Source organism: Haliotis cracherodii, unplaced genomic scaffold (assembly GCF_022045235.1).
Source record: "Haliotis cracherodii isolate W230 unplaced genomic scaffold, xgHalCrac1.p SCAF_9, whole genome shotgun sequence".
Taxonomy (NCBI): domain Eukaryota; kingdom Metazoa; phylum Mollusca; class Gastropoda; order Lepetellida; family Haliotidae; genus Haliotis; species Haliotis cracherodii.
The window spans coordinates 2,280,983-2,303,237 of NW_027266343.1; the positions used below are offsets into that span (position 1 = coordinate 2,280,983).

Here is a 22,255-nt window from a genome sequence, read left to right on the forward strand (position 1 = left end):
TTGTTAATCACCTATCAGCGCCAATCATCGGTTGGCTTCCCTTGTTAGTTTCTACCCTTTGTAATTTTCCAACTTTTGGTATCTTATTAATTTTGTTGTCCTTACATGTACATATATATCCTCTCTGCCTCATGGCATTAATTCACCTGATGAAGGAGTAAGAATATACTCTGCAACGATTTGTTTCACATAATAAAGACGTTGACATCCATATATTCTCTTCCTTATGTGTATCGCTTCTAAATGCCTTTCAAAGACCTGGTCAATAGTACTTCGATTTTTGCGGAAACTACAATGAATATTTGTAATAAGATCATTGGTTTCTAAAAAACATACTAGTTGACTATTGACCATGCGTTCCATGGTTTTACAAACGCAGCTAGTTAACGAAATAGTTGATATTTAGATGCATTGGGATGATCCCGACAAGGTCTTGATATAGGGATAACAATGGCAGTGTGCCACAAAGGAGGAAAGTGTCCTGTTGTCCAAATATTATCAAAAATAATCAGAAACGTTTCAAGACATGGATTGGGTATGTTGCAGTATCATGGGCTTGCTCTAGGGCAGTATTGAGCTCATGTAGTGAAAATACTTCATTGTAGTCTTCACCATCATCTGGATTAAAGTTAATAGTTTTCTTTTCTTGTTGATTTTTATGTTTGTGAAACTCGGAATAAAAATTTGATGATGAAGAATGTTTAGCTAAAGCTTCACCCAACTTTTTAGCAATGTCATCTTTGTCACAAAGAGGACCATAGTCATCTTTAAGATGATGAACGCCATAATCTGAACCTTTCCCTTTGATTTTTTGTACCATGTTCCACACCTTTGTCATTGGCGTACAGGAATTAATCTATCAAACAAAGTTTTTCCAAGACTGTCGCCGGTTTGATTAAACGTACATGGCACTATTTATCTTACATTATTTAAATTGTGAACTGTATGATGACGGCAAATGTATTTTTCCAATCTTCCTCCTACACTTCCGAGCCTTCCTTCTGAAGAGTGAGTGAGTGAGTATGGTTTTACGCCGCTTTTAGCAATATTTCAGCAATATCACGGCGGGGGCACCAGAAATGAACTTCACACAATGTACGCATGTTAGGAATCGAACCCAAGCCTTCAGCGTGACGAGCGAACACTTTCACCACGAGGCTACCCCACCGCCCCCTGGCTGCCAGATGAAAACAGTTGCGAGGAAGTTACTTTACTTTAAGTGTTTACTGTCTATGTATATTTCTCTCTTCTTTTTCAGAAATGGCAGAAGAGAAAGCAAAGCAATATGTTGAAAACAGTGCACCAGATGATGCTACTGTTCTTTCCTGTTCTGGTTGATCTGGTTCACCGTGTTGGGATCAGCATGCAAGAATCCGTTGAATACTACTCTAAATGGGCAGAGAATGGAAAATATGATCAGGTACACATACCGTCAGTGAGTATGTATCCCATTTCTCCCATATTTAACACAATACGCATCCAACATACTGAAGTACATTAAGGTAAATATTCGCGGCAAATGACCTCAGGTATGAAAGAACTACAACTATCCGCCCATGAGGATCCGGCATAGAATAGGTCTTCAGCAACCCATGCTTGCTGTAAAAGGTAACTAAAACTATCCGACATACATTGGTCAGAAGGTGGCCCACCATTTAATTTTTCTGGAGAGGCCTGAGATGTTTTTAAAAACAAGAAATGTTTTTGTGTGAAAGGAGGACCCAAGTAATGTAATATATTCAGCTCACACACCGTGTCCAGCAGACCCGTGAAGATCCGGGGTAGAATAGGTCTTCAGCAACCCATGCTTGCTGTAAAAGGTGACTATGCTTGTCGTAAAAGACGACTAACGGGATCGGTTGGTCATGCTCGCTGATTTGGTTGATGCATGTCATCGATCCCAATTGCGTGGATCGATGCTCATGGTATAAATCACTGGATTGTCTGATCCAGACTCGATTATTTACAAACCGCCGTCATACAGCTGGAATATTGCTGAGTGCGGCGTAAAACAACAAACCCAACCAAACCAAACCGTGTCCAGCGAATAGTTGCTTTTTGTGTACAAAACATGAGGTTGAACTAATTGTGTCCAGTTATTTCTGAACAAATTTCTTGTATGAAGAAATTCCAGAAAGCCACTCACTCCACACGCCCACCAAATAATGAATGGACCAAATATGGCTGACATTATTATTAGCCTGCACATACTCTTGCTGCGATATTTTAATGCTCTGTGTTTTTTCCAGGACATATGTCCGAAACGTTACCAGGGACCTATCATTGCTGCAAGTGTCCTTACAGAGCATTTTTGTGACAAAATCCCCGACACGAAAATACTAGACGTTGCTGCGGGAACAGGCCTTGTAGGGAAGGAGGTACACATTCATGCACATGCCCTTCATCCAACACGGATGGGTACGGGTGACCCTGTCGTCAAAGGCGCCGCAATTTCCGGGGATCGTTGGTTTCACCCTTGTTATGATTCTTGATATATTGTGTCAGTATGACGTCCTCTGTTTGCGATTGATTGAAAATTGAAAAAGAATTAAATGATGTCCTAAGCATTAGCCTAACATCGGCCTGGTGTACATGGGGGAAGATCTGTGAGTCAGCAATGTCCACCTTGAATCACGGCGGTCTATAAATAATCCGTCTTAAATGACCGAAAGTACCAGTCCCAGGGGAGGGCTGAGGGCAAGTTCTACCCGATGTGACAACTTAAGTCAATACTTCACTACCCTATGATGTTATATTCCGGGTTGGATCCCGACGGCATGGGACGTTAATACTGATCTGACAACCACTGGTTTGTCTCGCCATGTCTCGAGTATCTACCATCTGCCGTGATATAGATGGAATAATGATGACTGTCGCATAAAACAACCAATTCGAACCTCACAAGAGAACTCCGTTCATTGTTTATCTTCCTTTAGATATGTTTATCGTATACTCAAGATCAGAACACGTTTCTCACATTCGTGTCCCTTAAAGGACGGATCTCACTGCACCACAAGCGTATTATCGATTGACTTTTACAGCTTCAGGCTCGATGTTTCAAGTATTTGGATGCCTTGGACCAGCTACAGGGATGCTGGAACAAGCCAGAAAGAAGAAAATCTACACCAACCTGTACTGTGAGTTCCTGGACGGCAAACGTCTCCCAATAGAGGACGGTGAGGAACATTTTGGGTTGTGGCATCCTCTAAAATACTGTACATGAAGTTACAACTTGTATAGCCTGCCTGTTAAAATGACTTGCTATGCACAAGGCTCTTCGTTAAATAAATTGAATTATAGATGTTGGTTAAAAGAGAATTAATGTTGTTCGACATGAAAGCCAGCAACATGTCAGCTGTAACAAGTACTGGGAACTTATTCAAACCCAGGTTGTATAACACACTGAAAATTTTACAAAAACGTAATACTTTAATTTAGAATAGCATGTCGTTTATTCATCCGTCCTGCATTGTTAATTAAAAGAATATTCTTTCATTTGCAGACACATACAGGGAAACAACACTGCAAATATTACAAGAACGTAATACTTTCATTATAGAACAAGAGTTTGGTTCATTTATTCTTCTTGTCATTTTTAGGAATATTACTTCATTTGCAGACACGTACAATTGCTGTGTAACATCGGGGGGTATGGGTGAAGGACACATTCCTTGCCACGGGCTACACGAACTAATTAGAATAACTAAACCAGGTGAGTTGAATAGAGAATGAGTACATCAAGGCAAATGACCTGTGATATATATATGTGACAATTATGCAAGGATCATGGTCTTCTTGTGGATGAAGTGGAACAATGAGCGGGATGAAGCATGTATGTATCTTCAAATAGAAATTCATGTGATAAGTGTAATACACCATTTAAACAAATACATCCGCCTCATGTAACAAACTTACTTTTGTGTTTTGAATTTGAGGGCGGCCATGTCTGCCACAACCCCGCTTGTTTTTAACATCTCATTTAATCTGCTGAAGGAGCAATATTTGTTTGTTTTGTTTTTTTGGAATATGTAACACATCCAGGGAGAACGTTAGATAAAGACGAGAAAACGTATTTAATGTTGAACCTCGTTTGTTTTTTCGCATAACGTGTGGCAATCTGCTGAAGGAACAGCATCTGGAATATGTTACACATATTGTCTATAGTATACATCCAGTAATGTACTTGACAGGGGGCCTAATCTGCATCGTGATGAGGGAGGAGTATCTGACCCATGTCAAGGAGTACCACGAAAGACTTGAACCACTGATGAAGAAACTAGAGGATGATGGGAAATTGAAGCAACTGTCCCGTGAAATTGTGTCTCGGTACTCCTTTGACAACAACGGAGTGGTCTATAAATTACAAATTTGTTAATGCAAATGGCAAATAGTAGTATCAGCTGTCACATGTTTTAACGTATTCCATAAATCGTTTGACATCATCTTGATCTGAAAACTTTTGCCTCCTTACCTTGGGCCATATTTCTTTTGCTGTTATTGTTTTTGATGTGGTAGGTTGGTTTATTGTTTAACGCCGCACTCAGCAATATTCCAGCTATATGACGGCGGTCTGTAAATAATCGAGTCTGGACCAGACAATCCAGTGATTGACATCATGAGCATCGGTCCACGCAATTACCTTCAGTCAACAGTCTTTTAATATTGGGTTATTTATTCCAGAAATGTTTTACAAATCAGCTAACGCTACCTACAATAATCTATTGTGCATTAAATATGTATGTATGTAGATTGACAATTACCCGTTATATAAGATCAACAAATGATTTTATCGTAAGCAGTCTCTTTATCCGCTAACACTTTGAACAGTTTCCTCTTTAATGTTTTTATTCAATATTTGAACGTCAAATCTGCAAAAATAGTTTACATTATTGTGTAAATAACTGCGAGAAAACATTTTACAAAATCATTAAAAATGTCTGTTATTGTCCAATGTCCGATTCCGACTATGTCATGAGTTATGAAAAGCCAGGTTGTGATCACTACATTATAGAAATAGGGAGGGACGGCGGGGCACGGGTGGCCCAGTCGTCTAAGGCGCCGCGATTCGCTGTGCAGAGTTGCGTCCCTTGGGCACGCCAGAAACCTATGATCGTGGGTTCGAATCCCGGTTCGCCCCGATTATGTTTCTAGGTTTGTCAGCATCATACCAGTGCTCGTGGGTTTCACTGAAGTGGTAAACGTCTGAGACCAGCATCACTTCGGGCTTTCCTCCCACATTAAGCTGACACGCCGTGATATAACTGGAATATTGTTAAAAGCGGCGTTAAACCTAACTCACTCACTCACTCAGAAATAGGGACGGAGAAGTGAGTGAAGATGTTTTTTCAGCATTACATCAGCCATATGCTGGGCAATATTATTGTCCATTGTTCGATTCCGATATATGAACTGTACATGTAACACCTAGTTTAGTGATCTCCCTTTAGTCACTGGCAATCTCTAGCTCATTTGTATATTGTGTTGCTCACTGATACTTATGGCTTTTATATATTCTGAACTAGTTTAAAATCGAATCTGTGGTATTCTAGTTATTTACTGTCCATCGTTGACAGCTTTTTATCTAGTCTAAATCTATGTATTATTAATGTACTTCTCGTCACGATATGGCTGAAACACTGGCGATGTGACGTTAAATCTTAACTCACTCACTCACTCACTCACTCACTCACTCACTCACTCCACACGTAACACATTCAGCTTGTGATCATTACAATGTATATACGCATCACATCATTACCGGAATTGGGACAAAGAAGTGGGTGGAGACGCGCTTCATGGTAAATTTGCTCACGTGAGGCACTGTCTTCATCAGCTGATGAACGTAAAAAAATACAACTTCAATCCTTTTATTGACAGATTCATAAATCATAACAAAATCATCCATTAAACATCAAACTTTAATTATTGAAAGCGAACTATATCAACGCAGAGAGTCGTGACGTCATCCGTCCCAAACATTCCATTTGGAGTGACATCCCTTGGTTTTACAAACGGCAGAAAATGGCGGCTACCACAATGTCATTCGCTTGAAATACGGAAAATGAACGACAGTCAGCTTGGTACTGTTCACCTACGCGAGGTCACTCGCTACTGTCAATATTACACTGTACATACCGATCACATAATTACCGGAAGGGAGTAAGGGAGATAATCACTCACTCTCAGTGATACAGCTTAAATAAGATACGATGCACAGCATTGCAAGGTCAGTGCATGAAAAGGTCTATACTAGGATTAAAGCTAAAGGAGATAATTAATCCATGCGCAGTCGTTTATTCTTACAAAATATAGACCGGTTAACTTTAGCGAAAGAAAATATATGTCCCCAAACATTTTTAGCTCTTTTAAAAACAAAATGAACAAACTGCATGGATTATCTACATTAAGAAACATGATCAAGTCACAGAATGTGACAGGCGATTGATTAAAACAGATCCAGATTATTAAGTCAATCTCATTTCATTTTTAAAACTCCATTTTTTTAGAGAAACCAAAATGACACTCTCCTTCAGTCAAAATTAAATTAACCCTTATACTTCCCTGCAACTGGCAGAGCAGGGCACGCCTTTCCGAGACTGGTATTCTCTGGAGTTGGCGTTTTATTCTTCCCCGCCCTGAAGGGCAAACACACCTCGGGTATATATAATATATACTCACACTGTCTGTGTATGTCGTGAGACCCGCTCACCTCATGTTTGGATTTACGGGATTGTCTGGTCCAGATTCGATTATTTATAGACCAACCTACCACATCAAAAACAAAAACAGCAAAAGAAATATGGCCCAAGGTAAGGAAGCAAACGTTTTCAGATGAAGATGACGTCAAACGATTTATCGAATACGTAAAAACATGTGACAGCTGATACTACTACTTGCCATTTGCATTAACAAATTTGTAATTTATAGACCACTCCGTTGTTGTCATAGGAGTACCGAGACACAATTTCACGGGACAGTTGCTTCAATTTCCCATCATCCTCTAGTTTCTTCATCAGTGGTTCAAGTCTTTCGTGGTACTCCTTGACATGGGTCAGATACTCCTCCCTCATCACGATGCAGATTAGGCCCCCTGTCAAGTACATTACTGGATGTATACTCTAGACAATATGTATTACATATTCCAGATGCTGTTCCTTCAGCAGATTGCCACACGTTATGCGAAAAAACAAACGAGGTTCAACATTAAATACGTTTTCTCTTCTATATTTAACGTTCTCCCTTTTCATAATCTGGACAAAGCATCTGTCATACTTAGTGTGTTGCACTTATACACCCTGGTACCCATTAAATCCCATACAGGGTAATAACTATTCCCAAATGCTGCCATATGTTCTTATGTGGGTTTCTTGTTTGAAGGAGACCCGTGAAGATTCCTTGGTAGAATAGGTCTTCAGCAACCCATGCTTGCCGTAAAAGGTGACTAACGGGATAGGGTGGTCAGGCTCGCTGACTTGGTTGATACATGTCATCGATCCCAATTGCGTGGATCGATGCTCATGATATCGATCGCTGGATTGTGTGGTCCAGACTCAATTATGTACAGACCGCCGTCATATAGCTGGAATATTGCTGAGTGCGGCGTTAAACAACAAACCAACCAACCAACTTGTTTGAAGGCGTATCGGCAATATCCAAGCTACTAGTATATGACGGTGGTCTGTAAATAATCGAGTCTGGATCAGACAATCGAGTGTTTGACATCATGAGCATCAATCCACACAGTTAGTTGATTGCATGTCATCGCATTCTAAGTCACCGAGCCTGACCACTCGATCCATTTAGTCGCCTCTTATGACAAGCATAGGTTGCTGGGGACCTATATTCGTACCCGGAATCCCCACGGATCGACTGTACATATGTGAAACATCACACAAGCGCTGTAGAGCTTATGTTGCTTCATAAGTCCACAGTACCCAGTCATACCAGACTTACATCAAGCCAGGATGTTTAAGATGAAGACTTGTCTAATTGTACACACTGACCGTTGGCCGTTGGTCGTTGCTGAGTGAAGTGTTAAACAGACTAAGCACTATACAGACTATGAACCACATTTGATGTAGGTAGCTGGAATGTATGAACGAAACTATGGGATATTAAGGAAAATAAAAAAACAGGAGGTTACCTTTTCATAAGAGTGTCATCGAGGCATTTAAGTGAAATACGGGAAGCGAACTTTACGAATCACCTTCATTGCGACCTTGACTTTATACTAATGTAACAAACTTTTTCTGATCACGGTAGCGACTAACGGGATCGGGTGGTCAGGCTCGCTGACTTGGTTAATGCATGTCATCGATCCCAATTGCGTGGATCGATGCTCATGATATTAATCACTGGATTGTCTGGTCCAGACTCGATTATTTACAGACCGCCGTCATATAGCTGGAATATAGCTGAGTGCGGAGTTAAACAACAAACAAACCAACCAACCAACCAACCAACCCACCAACACACCCAGATTATATGACGCACAGCTGATGCTTTTCGAGTTAAGATTTGAGGATGACCTTGACGTAGCTGGTCAATACAAAAGTGCTATATACAGGACGTGTATGTATATAACATACATGATATGATCAAAACAAGTGTGGTGTACTTGATATTATCTCCGTGAGATGTTGAAAAAAAGTGTGGTGATGCAATTATCGGCGCCGTCAACATATAGCAATTAAATAGTGAGTGAGTGAGTGAGTGAGTTAATATTTAGAGTCACATCGGCAATATTTCAGCCATATCGTGACTTGAACACGTTATAGCATATATAAAAAACTGTCGTCGAAGGACAGTACAACAACTAGCAATATATCACAGATTATAACTTTAAAACCAGTTTTAGAACAATAAAAATGATTGGATTAGGACAGTCGACACATCATAAAAACAGGCTATTGATCACCAACAACCATAGCTAGGCCACCACACCAGGGACCATGGGGACTTACAGTACCTTTGCTACCTACATGGACCCCGGCAGGATTTACACCATCCCTTCAGTTATTGGTGATTATGGAGAAATGTAGCCAAAATTAAAACAAACAAACATTCTACGATTAAAAACCTGGTATATATAAATTACTTTGAATGAAGTGGGCTTACGTACCCTCTCCGGGGGAACATCACTTTCACGCTACTTCAACCCCCATCAAGGGCACAACCACCAACAATCTCAGTTCACAATGATACACTACCAATTTATAAAATACATAACTTTCCACATCAAAACTTATTAATCAAGTCAACCTCCTTTAAAAAACCAATAATCAAATGAGAGTTTATGTTAAAAAGATCCCCGAGCCATGAAACTTTGAAATAGTGATCCCTTGCGATGGAAAAATCGATACAGTCAAGCAGGACATGGTTGACTGTGATTGTTTCATCACAAGGGATGCAGAATGGAGGATCTTCACCTTTTAAAATATATTCCTGAGTGTAGCGTGAATGGCCAATACGACATCGTCTTAAAATGACCTCTTCAAATCTGGACTGACAACCCAAGTAGGTATAACCGATATTTGATTTTATTGCATGTAATATATTTATACCTGCTTGGGTGTCCCACTTCTTTTGCATAAGGTCCCTGATGTAACATCTAATAACAGGCTTATAGTCACTGTATGGAAGAAGAAGTGGTGTCAAAGATTTGTTGAGTGCTGCTTTTGCAGCAGCATCAGCCATTGTATTACCATCAATTCCTACATGCAATTAAATAACGTGAATTCTAGTTCCAAATTAAAACATATACATGCTTCTTTCGCACGAAGTACACGACTCTTGCTAGAAGACTATGACTTGTGATCCTTGCATAAGTCATTTTAAACTCACCTGGTTTAGTTATTCTAATTAGTTCGTGTAGCCCGTGGCAAGGAATGTGTCCTTCACCCATACCCCCCGATGTTACACAGCAATTGTACGTGTCTGCAAATGAAGTAATATTCCTAAAAATAACAAGAAGAATAAATAAACCAAACTCTGTTCTATCATGAAAGTATTACGTTCTTGTAATATTTGCAGTGTTGTTTCCCTGTATGTGTCTGCAAACGAAAGAATATTCTTTTAATTAACAATGCAGGACGGATGAATAAACGAGATGCTATTCTAAATTAAATTACCGTATTCGACGTAATAAGCGCCCCGCTGTAATAAGCGCCCACGGCGACATTTGCTAATTTATTGGCTAGTGAACAATCCCAATCAGCACCGCTTCCGATTCATCAATGTACACAAGACTTATGTATTCGTGTATGATACGCACTTGTGTGTTATATGCACCCTTAATTATGGGCAATAAAATTCTGGAAAAATATATCTGTCGTATGTCAACATTTCAGGCTGTCAGCATAAATAACGAAATTTACGATCTTTCAGTTCTGTTTTTTTTCCACCAAAATACTATTCAAATAAGAGCCCCCTATTTCTAATTTTGAGAGCGCAATGAACGCGTATTACGTCGAATACGGTATTGTAAAATTTTCAGTGCTGTTATACAATATGGGTTTGAATAGGTTCCCAGTACCTGATACAGCTGACATAATGCCGGCTTCCATGTTAAACAACATTAATTCTCTTTTAACCAACATCTATTATTCAATATCTTTAATGAAGAGCCTTGTACATAGCAAGTTATTTTAACAGGCAGGCTATACGATTTCGTCTGAACAGATACAAGTTGTAACTTCATGTACAGTATTTTAGAGATACAGGATGCCACAACCCAAAATGTTCCTCACCGTCCTCTATTGGGAGACGTTTGCCGTCCAGGAACTCACAGTACAGGTTGGTGTAGATGTTCGTCTTCCTGGCTTGTTCCAGCATCCCTGTAGCTGGTTCTAAGGCATCCAAATGCTTGAAACCTCGAGCCTGAAGCTGTAAAAGTCAATCGATAATACGCTTGTGGTACAGTGAGATCCGTCCTTTAAGGGATACGAATGTGAGAAACATTTGATTGTCCGATCTTATTTTTATTTTTTTATTAATGAATTATATTACGAAATAGCTATCAATGGTAAACATGGAATCCAAATGTTTCCAGGTTTGATAGAAATATTTAGCTACTTTTCGAGAAGATGTCATTTTATGCTCAGATATTGTTGTTGGTCTACAAAGGCAATTAAATATTTTAAGTACATACACCAAAGAATGGAAATTATCAGTAAACTTGGAAAAAACTAAAATTGTGATCTTTAGAAAAGGTGGTCCAATAGCGTCGAAAGAAAGATGATCATTCGATGGTCAGTCAGTCAATATAGTAGATCAGTATTCACATTTAGGAATCTGGTTCTCACACACAATGAATTAGAAAAAATGTGCTCTTGACTTGTCCTTGCGTGCAAAGAAAGCTTTAATAAGTCTAATGTCTATTGCTCATAAAGTTGGAACGATATCACCTAATATCTTCTTTAAGCTTTTTGAGACCCAAATACAACCGATTTTCTGAAGTATGGGAATTTCAACGTTATGCCTGTTTAGAGAAGGTTCACTTATTAGCATCTAAAAAGTTTCTTTGTGTCGGATCTTCTACACCAAATTGTATGGTTTATGGTGAATGTGGTAGATACCCATTATGTATTAACTCTCAAATTAGATGTTTACAATACTGGCTTAAAATCCTTCATATGCATGAACAACGTCTCCCCAAATTAGCTTATTACATGCTTCTACAGTTAGATAACATGGGAAAGAATAATTGGACATCGCATATAAGAAATCTTTTATTTTCGCACGGTTTTGGTTTTATATGGCTATGTAAGTCAGTTGGAAATGTAAATATGTTTCTTAATGAACTTCGAAATCGGTCTGTAAATGTGTTCTACCAAGAATAGCATTCGACTTTAGAAGATAGTTCACGTTATGAATATTATAAAACTTTCAAGGCTTTACTTCAACCAGAAAAATATTTATCAGTACTCACTACATCAAACTTAGGAAAACATTTCATAAAATATCGACTTGGTTTACGAGACCTATTTGTAAATGAAGGAAGAAAGCTGTCCATTGAAGAACTGAAAAGAATTTGTCCATTATGTAATCTAGAGTTAGAAAATGAAAGTCATTTGGGGTTTGCCTGTCGATTTTACAATGATCTCCGAAAGAAAGAAATAAAAGATTATTTAATAGCAATGTCACCGATGAACTCCTTTGTAGTTATTCTGACGACAAGAACGAATCTAATATATTTAATCTTTCTCTGTATATAAAGCATGCATCAGCCAAAAGTTAGTTAAAATTTAACGTCGATTCGGCATTATTTCAGCGATATAGCGACGAGAACAAGTTGATATATTTACAATTAATTTATTAATGCATTTTATGTGACAGATTTAGAAACGATTTATGTAACATGTTTGAGCATAACAATATCATGTATACAGTTTTAAAACACGGGCTATAGGTCACCAGTAACCAAAGCCAGGCCACCTCGCTGGGGATCATGGGGACGTACAGTACCTCTGCTTCCTGCATGATACCCCAGCAGGATTTACTGCAATGGTACAACTGGAACATTGCTGACTCACAGAACATCCTCCTTCCCCATGTACACGGGCGATGCCCATGTTTGGGACAACATCTAATTGTTTCTTCATTCAATCTCAAACAGAGGACGTGATGCTGACACAATAAATCAAGAATCATAACAAGGGTGAAACCAACGATCCCTGGAAATTGTGGCGCCTCGGACGATAAGGTCACCCGTACTCCTCTATGTGTGTCTAGGATGAAGAGTATGTGCATGAATGTGTGACCCGTGAAGATCTGGGCTTGTCGTAAGAGGCAACTAACGGGATCGGGTGGTCAGGCTCGCTGACTTGGTTGATGCATGTCATCATATCCCAATTGCGTGGATCGATGTTCATGATCACTGGATTTTCTGGTCCAGACTCGATTATTTACAGAACGCCGTCATATAGCCGGAATAATGGTGAGTGCGGCGTTAAACAACAAACAAACAATCAAACAAATACGTGGATCGATGCTCATTTCAATCACAGGATAGTCTGGTCCAGTCTCGATTATATACAAACCGCCGTCATATAGCTGAAATATTGCTGAGTACTTTAAACAACAAATAAACAAACAACCTTCATGTGTACCTCCTTCCCTACAAGTCCTGTTCCAGTAGCAACGTCTAGTATTTTCGTCTCTGGGATTTTGTCACAGAAATGCTCTGTAAGAACATTTGCGGCAATGACTGGTCCCCTGTAACGTTTCGAACACAGATCCTGTGGGGAAAAAAGAAGAAAAACATTATGAAATCAAGACTGTCGTGGCGCAGAACATAAAAATCTTGCAGAAACACTGGCTTCAGGATAAAAATAATGACTTGAGATATTGGGAGGGAGGTATAAAATGTCCATGGTAATCTACAATGTCAATAGGTTTTGGGGTTGTTTTGTTGTTGTTGTTGTTTAACGCGGCACTCAGCAATATTCCACGCAATTGGGATCGATGACATGCATCAACCAAGTCAGCGAGCCTGACCGTCCGATCCCGTTAGTCGCCTTTTACGACAAGCAAAGTCACCTTTTACGGTACGCATGGGTTGCTGAAGACCTATTCTACCCCGGAATCTTCACGGGTCGCAACAGGTAAGGACGGTGTAAGACAGAAATACCAAAAAGTCATATAATGATCAGGCCCCGTTTGGTGGGTGTGTGTGTGTGTGTGTGTGTGTGTGTGTGTGTGTGTGTGTGTGGTGGTGTGTGTGTTTTCGCAGGACATGGTGGATGACCTGAAATAAATTAAATCGATCGGCTCCATTCGGTATCTTCGGAATATTAGATAGTGGGCCACTTTCCGACCTGTAGATGTCGAATGGTGGCAGCTTTTGCACACCTGAGTTCAAGTCAAGCTGTTTGCCCGGAATATTTTGCGCAATGTACATCAATATATTGATACATTGTGTGTAAATTAAGACATAGCTCGCTCATATACTGACATACAGACAGACAGATTTGTTTCGTATGTGTGGCCATGAGGCCAATTGTACAATGATATTTTGTTGTTAAGAAAATTCAACAAATTCAGCAGGTATTTGATTCTTATATCTTCATATACTGGACATATCAATAAAACATGGTATTCATCTTCTTGGTTATATTTGCAGGAAGGACACATCGATGTTAAAACATCATTATCTTTCGAGTGTCGGTATAAGTGTATATTGAGGGTATGTATACCACCTGAACTTCGTTAAACATCTGCGTAAAGATAAAGATCGAATTGTTGTTAAATACATTTCTGGTATTATTTCCATCTTAAACACTGAATAGGCATGTAGCGATTTTGAACATCTGATATCAGCTGACTAGCATTGACAATACATATCTTTACAACGTTTAAACATTGTTAAGAACTTTATTTTATTTCCAACATCCTGGTATATCCACGCGTATGCAAATCCATGCGAAAAAAGAGTTTCTTTAACAGCTGAAGCCCAGATTATATCCCCAAAGTCACCAAGGCACTTAAGCATATAATAACATCGTCTAGAGTAGCGTGTATCTGGTTGTCTGAGCAAACGTATCCAGTTTGAGATAACTCTACATTGATAGTGTATATATATCGGGTGCCTTCCGCATTCTGCTAAAATTGCCTTATTTGGTCATATACTCATTGACGGTATGCCTACCTGATCATATTTTCCATTCTCCGCCCATTTAGAGTAGTACTCAACGCATTCTTGCATGCTGATCCCAACACGGTGAGCCTCATAACCTCTGGAGTAAGCACGAGCATCATCTGGCGCACTGTTTTCAACATATCGCTTTGCTTTCTCTTCTGCCATTTCTGAAAAAGAAAAGGGAAAATATATACATTAAACATACTGCCCCCAGTTCTCAAGATTAAAAACAGTCAAAAGAAGACGCTAAAGGGTGAGGTGGTCGTTAACAGGTAAAGGAACTACTTCCACAATAGATATCCTACTGAAATGCATCAAGTACATGACAAAACAAACAATTCTGACCTGGTAGCTCAATCAGTGCCAGACCCAATCAATGAGTAGTAATGAATTATTTCATTCTCCAGTTTAAAGTCGTGATTTAGACCCCACGGACGTTGATACCCCTACATAACAAGACCATCCTCACTCGGATTATAACCTGTGAAGATCCAGGTTAGAATAGATCTTCAGCAACTAATACTTGTCGAAGGAGAATGATTATTCTCTGGCGATGATAATTTGAATTTCTTCACTTAAAATAACCATTTAGGCTTTTTGAAGTACTCGACCCTTTGGGTAACATTTGACTGTTTCAGCCTACATGTGAGGAATCTTTACCATTTCCTTTGTATGGAGGTTATAGACATGTCGCGGTGTCACTTCAGACTTCAACAGGTCCAGTATTTACATTGATAGTGTATATATATCGGGTGCCTTCCGCATTCTGCTAAAATTGCCTTATTTGGTCATATACTCATTGACGGTATGCCTACCTGATCATATTTTCCATTCTCCGCCCATCAAAAGAAGACGCTAAAGGGTGAGGTGGTCGTTAACAGGTAAAGGAACTACTTCCACAATAGATATCCTACTGAAATGCATCAAGTACATGACAAAACAAACAATTCTGACCTGGTAGCTCAACATGTAAATTGCACTGTCATGAAGATCAAATTTCATATTGTACAAAATATCAAAATAAACGCGCACGCGCAGGCACTTGGTACAACAAACTAACTGCTTATACAATTTCAAACTATATCAAAAGAAATGGCTCAAGAAGTAACATAAATTGACCCCTGAAGATCCGGGGTAGAATATGTCTTCAGCAAACCATGCTTGCCGTAAGAGGCGACTAACGGGATCGGGTGATCAGGCTCGCTGAATTGGTTGATGCATGTCATCGTATCACAATTGCATGGATCGATGCAATCACTGGTATAATTTACAGACCGCCGTCATGTAGCTGGAATATTGCTGAGACCGAAATATAAAAATAAAAATAAAAACCGAAATCATGTCCATTCTTCTTTTAAAATGGATTCAAAATCCATATATAGAGAGAGATATTGCTCGGTCCACTATCCGTACCAACAAATCCTGGTCTCGAAGATTAACGAGTATCCTTAATGCATAATCTAGGATGGACTTTTTATATTCACAGAAAGTATTTTAGACAAGTGGAATTAATATCATTCATTCTCAAAAATGGTAGAACAGTCAATTCACTTCCTCTGATTTTCCAACATGATCTAGAAAAAAAATGAGACCATTGAAGCCACCTCATCTGTTTTTTGTTTATGTAAATGTATACAGATTTTGCGTGACTAAAAACTATCAACGAAACTGCATGACAAGAGGAATTAATGTCAATTTCCCTTCATGTCGAGCAATATTCCAACAGCTCCAGCCTTTTGGGGACTACATGAGACACAACCAAGCATGCTCTTACTACGAAGATTTCAAAGCGCGTCATGTGACGCTTGTTCAAAAGTGTGTTTAGTCAGGGACATCCAGGGCCTTAAGGGCCAAAGTATATCTCTCAAAATGGTTTATGGTAGACATGTGGAGGAAGATGCGTTCCAGTGTTTTTAAGGCCTTCGTGGTTGTTGGCGATGGGTGCCACCTGTCGGGCAGGTAACGCTCACCATTTTACCGAACACCTGGTATCATCACATAGTCATGCATAAACACATGCTCATGGAACAATCGGAATCGCAAAGCGGTCAATATGAATATTCCATATTTCCTCATTTCCTCAGTACTAACAGTGACCCGTGAAGATTCCGGGGTAGAATAGGTCTTCAGCAACCCATACTTGCCGTAAAAGGCGACTAAAGAGATCGGGTGCTCAGACTCGCTGACTTGGTTGATGCATGTCATCGTATCCCAATTGCGCGGATCGATGCTTATAATGTCAATCACTGGATTGTCTGGTCCAGACTCGATTATTTACAGACCGCCGTCAGATAGCTGGAATATTGCTGAGTGCGGCGTTAAACAACAAACAAACAAACAGTACTAACAGTGCCAGACCCAATCAATGAGTAGTAATGAATTATTTCATTCTCCAGTTTAAAGTCGTGATTTAGACCCCACGGACGTTGATACCCCTACATAACAAGACCATCCTCACTCGGATTATAACCTGTGAAGATCCAGGTTAGAATAGATCTTCAGCAACTAATACTTGTCGAAGGAGAATGATTATTCTCTGGCGATGATAATTTGAATTTCTTCACTTAAAATAACCATTTAGGCTTTTTGAAGTACTCGACCCTTTGGGTAACATATGACTGTTTCGGCCTATATGTGAGGAATCTTTACCATTTCCTTTGTATGGAGGTTATAGACATGTCGCTGTGTCACTTCAGACATCAACAGGTCCAGTATTTATCTCTGGATCACTTGAACAGTGAGCGAGTATGGTTTTTCGCCGCTTTTAGCAATATTACAGCAATATCACGGCGGGGGACACCAGAAATGGGCTCACACATTGTACCCATGTCGGGAATCGAGTCTGGGTCTTCGGCGTGACGAGCGAACGCTTTAACCACTAGTCTACTAGGCTACCCGACCGCCTCGATCACTTGAATAAATTGTAACACATGAATATGGGATCATAAAAGATACGTTATCACGTTTCCATACTTACAAAACAAAAGCAAACAGTGACGTCACAGCAAAGCGATACTTGTCGGCTGTAGCATTGTCACGTTACCACATGTGCACAATTTGACACATTTATTTGGGTCGCTTATCTTAATAGCATTGATATTACCGTTGGGAATAAAAACATCTCACTGGTGTTATTTATCTCAATGTAGCAACCAATCTCTCAATATCATACATGGATATAAATGTTAAGTGCCTTTAGTTATTATTCATTGTGCATAATACCGTCTTGTCTCAGCAACCGAACACATATATACACGGGTATAAACGAAATACTCAACATTTCACATACCAATCTGAATTTCTGACCAGTACAGATTATATTAGTCACGGTCAATTGACTCGTTTTGAAATATACTGAACCGCAAAAGAAACGTCACCCCAAGTGACATTGCATGTCAGCTTCCTTGTTTGAGGAATGTATCCGTGAATATCCACACAAAGGAACAATATCACAAACGTCTGCAGCTGTACAAAGAAATGTATTCGATGTCACGTGCCTCTGAACCAATCAAATATTTTAAAATATATATATCGTTTCGGGATATCATAAACCATTCGTTTCTCAAATGATCACTTTCAGGCGTTTCACATAGGTGTCAAGTCTCAAAGGTCGGCCGAGAAAGCCCACGTGACAACTATTTTCATAACGTCCACGGTTCCTAAAAAAGTCCATTGAGTTAGAAAACAATGAGCAATTAATCAACGTATTATCGGTTAACCCTTTGAACAAAGTATGTTGTTTTTACATCGGCACTTCACGCAAGGATATACGTGTATTCCCTCTGTTTTAGTAAACCTAGATATGTAAAAACTCACTTTTGACATATCCACCAGACCAAGGATGGAGCAAGTCCAAGGGTCACCAACCGACGTCAGGATCGGCAGATTGTGCGAAAGCATCTTCAAGATCACTTTGTTACTGCTGCGAAAACTGCTCGACGGACCATGGGGACACACCAGCGACACATTAGAGCGGACACCATGCGTCGACGATTGACGAGCACCTCCACTGTCACAGGCCACACCGAGGACCTATTCTGACACCATCGCCGGGACAGTCTTCAGTGGGCAACACAGCACCAGCAGTGGAGAAGAGTCCTCTTCTCAGGCGAGAACAGTTATTGTATCTCAACAGCAGATGGCAGAGAGAGAATCTGGCGACGGCGTGGGAAACATTATTCGGATGCTGGTGTTGTTGAGAGAGACTCGTGGGGTGGTCCGGGCATTATGGTGTGGAGTGGAACTGGTCTTGCACAGAGGGTCGGGCCTGTGGTCTTCCAGAACATCGGTCCAGGGAGAGGCAATGGTGTCACAGCAGCTCGGTACATTGATCAAGTCTTGACACCACACGCCATTTGGCACGTCGTCGCAACCACGAGTTTCAGCATGATAACGCCCGTGCCCACACTGCAAGAGCAACAAGAGACCTCCTCCAGCAGAATGGCATCAGAACCTGCCCTCAGTCCCGATTTAAATCCCAATGAGCACATAGACGGCTGAATGACGTTCGACCAAGGCCGACAACATCAGCTGAACTGCGTCAGGCGTTCCTCAGAGTGTGGGCTCAAGTGCCTATGACCTTCATCCACCGCCTCATCCATTCCATGTATCGACGTTGCACGGCAGTCATCAATGCACATGGCGGACACACGAGATACTGACTTGTGATGCGATTTTCTCAGAGACCGGAGCTGTGTTTCCCTTTAAGAACATTTGATACTTTCATTTCAACCTTGATGATCAGTTTTGCCAAGTTTCATCTTTTTAATATGTCTCAAAGTATGTTTACAGTGTTTGGACAAATACGGTTTCTCACATATCTTTCCATGGCGACGTTTCTTTGGCGTTTCAGTGTATCTTCACCAGTTCGCGATCTGATGATAGGAAACCTATGATCCTGTTGTAATCCGGACTCTTTTCGTTCGTCTCTATCTTATCATTTCGAATTTCAAGAAAAAGCAAGAGACCCTCACACATTTGTGAATACAGCCGTTATGAACTACATGTTTCTTTTGTGTGAAGTATATTAACCACAAAAACATGTGACGTATTTATATTTGAAATGTTTAGTATATTTTACATACTTATATGTGGTTATTCCATTCGAACTTGGCTCCCGTTTAACCGAGGAAGAGAAGCGTTCCTTCAGTACAAAGGCGTCTTTTTTAATTTGGTTTGTGAATCCTACAGCTACATACCTAAATCCCTGGGTACTTTTCCAAGGAGTGTACACATTCGTGATTGTTTGCAATGGAAATGTATGTGTGCAATATTTTACTGGAGTTGAATCTTGATTTCAAGACTGACATGGTTCTCTACTATAACGTGTGTCTGAACATGTCTGATGTACTCTACAATAACGTGTGTCTGAACATGTCTGATGTACTCTACTTTAACGTGTGTCTGAACATGTCTGATGTACTCTACAATAACGTGTGTCTGAACATGTCTGATGTACTCTACAATAATGTGTGTCTGAACATGTCTGATGTACTCTACAATAACGTGTGTCTGAACATGTCTGATGTACTCTACAATAACGTGTGTCTGAACATGTCTGATGTACTCTACAATAACGTGTGTCTGAACATGTCTGATGTACTCTACTTCAACGTGTGTCTGAACATGCCTGATGTACTCTACTTTAACGTTGTACACTGTGTTGTTGTTGTTGTTGCATTAGGTGTTTAAGAGGTCGCCTTCTGCCTAGGCAATTTCGGCTGACCTGTCCCTCTTTGGGACTCCTGTGTGTGAGAAGGGTTCACATATCTATTGTGATTTCGGTGTTCACATAATTTCTGTTTTTGCATTGATATGATTCCTATTTTCTTATATTGATATGATTTCATTTTTATCCTTGGCTGCTCTGTTTATATACGTTCGAGCAGCTGTCCATCTCTCAGAAATAGAGTTAGTTTGGCCTTCGCTATTGCATCTCTTGGCTTTAGGAGATCTATGACAGATAGCGGATCTAACTGCAATTCTTGTTTTAACCTAGCCCGGGCTGGGGCATGGTTTTGACATTCTAGTAACAGGTGGTCAATGGTTTCAGCCTGATTGCAAGATGAGCAAACCTTGTCATAGTGCTTTTTGTGACCAAGTCTGAGGCGTGAGATAGCAGTTTCAATTTTCCTTTCATTTGAGTATGAGTTTGGCTTTTGTTGGACCTTGGGTTGAATTTTGTATAGCCATCTGCCGATCTTACTTGCGTCCCATTGGGCTTGCCATCTTTTTGCTATGGAGGCTTTGATTTTGCTTTTTATCTCTAGTTTACTAAAGGGAATAGGCTGTATATCCGCTTTGTCTAGAGCTAGCTTCGCCAGTGAGTCTGCTTTTTCATTTCCATGAATATCTATGGGAGAGGGGATCCAACACAGCTCCACCTGTTGCCCTTGGTCCGATAGTTTTGTATATTCGTATAGAATATTGTTGACTGTGTTTGGCCTGGAGTTTGAGTTTCTCCCACTGATGGCCTGAAGTGCACTTAGCGAGTCTGATAGGACGACTGCCTTTGCTTCCGGGAGTTCCGGTATGAGTTTGAGTGCATGATGAATTGCCTCCAATTCAGCCGTGAATACTGACTGACCATCAGGCAAGCGAACTGAATGTGCTTGGGGTTTGGAGCTGTGGATATGGATCCCGTAACCAGCACTGTTGTTGATAGGATTCTTGGATCCATCAGATACACTGTGTTAATGTTTTGATGTTTTATATGATCTGGAGGAGCCATCTTGATTGTCACCGAGTCGTAAAACCAGTCTAGTCACGGTCAAGTGACCGCACCGCTTCCCTCTCTCTCTTATATAATTGTCCCGCTTCCGTCACCAAACGGCAAATTTCGAAGGTCTTTGCTGTCTACCATTTTTACATTCATTGTTAAAGAATTGGTGACCTGTTAATTAAATTTTATTCTCTAGGGGTTTAATCATATACATTTATCATGTATTAACACGTCCCATTTTAATTCTGGAAACCCAATAGTCCAGAAACTCTACGGTCTTTACCCAGTCTCGGTCAAAGGTATTTAAAAAATTAAACATGCTGTTTTCATGGGAACATACCAAGGAAGAAAAAATGAAAAAAGATTGTTCAAAAAACCTCAATATTTACACTTGTGGCCCATGGGTTGACCCATGGGCGAGAATATTTTTCTTTACTCAAAACTCATGGTTTTGTTTCGCAAATACATAAATGTATTCTTTTCAAAATTTAACTCATTTTAACTTAATTCCTCGATTTTATAGCGATATTGAAATATTTCGCCCATGGGCGAGAAAAAAGTTTGGCCCATGGGCGAGAATATGTTCCTTTACTTAAAACTTTTGTTTTTGTTTCGCAAATACATAAATGTATTTCTTTCAAGTATCATGACACAAAATTTAACTCATTTTAACTTAATTCAACGATTTTATAGCGATATTTAAATATTTCGCCCATGGGCTCGAAAAAGGTTTGCCCCATGGGCGAGAATATTTTCCTTTACTGAAGAAATCATGGTTTTGTTTTGCAAATACATAGAGATGTTCTTACAAGTATCATGACACATAATGTAACTCATTTTAACTTAATTCAACGATTTTATAGCGTTATTGAAATATTTCGCCAATGGTCGTGAAA

General features: G+C 39.9%; 1 protein-coding gene and 1 pseudogene across 1 annotated transcript; one reads left to right on the forward strand and one right to left on the reverse strand.

Annotated features, from left to right (window-relative positions):
- The first annotated feature begins 1,260 nt into the window (after positions 1-1,260).
- On the forward strand, positions 1,261-4,375 carry LOC139453347 (methyltransferase-like protein 27; annotated as a pseudogene).
- A 2,530-nt stretch (positions 4,376-6,905) lies between these two features.
- LOC139453271 (methyltransferase-like protein 27) lies at positions 6,906-14,803 on the reverse strand. The gene is made up of 5 exons (XM_071234906.1): positions 14,648-14,803; positions 13,110-13,238; positions 10,749-10,884; positions 9,844-9,936; positions 6,906-7,090 (listed from the first exon to the last, which is right to left on the reverse strand). Exons 1-5 carry the CDS (start codon positions 14,801-14,803, stop codon positions 6,906-6,908), a joined length of 699 nt encoding a protein of 232 aa, XP_071091007.1.
- Between the last annotated feature and the right edge of the window lie 7,452 nt (positions 14,804-22,255).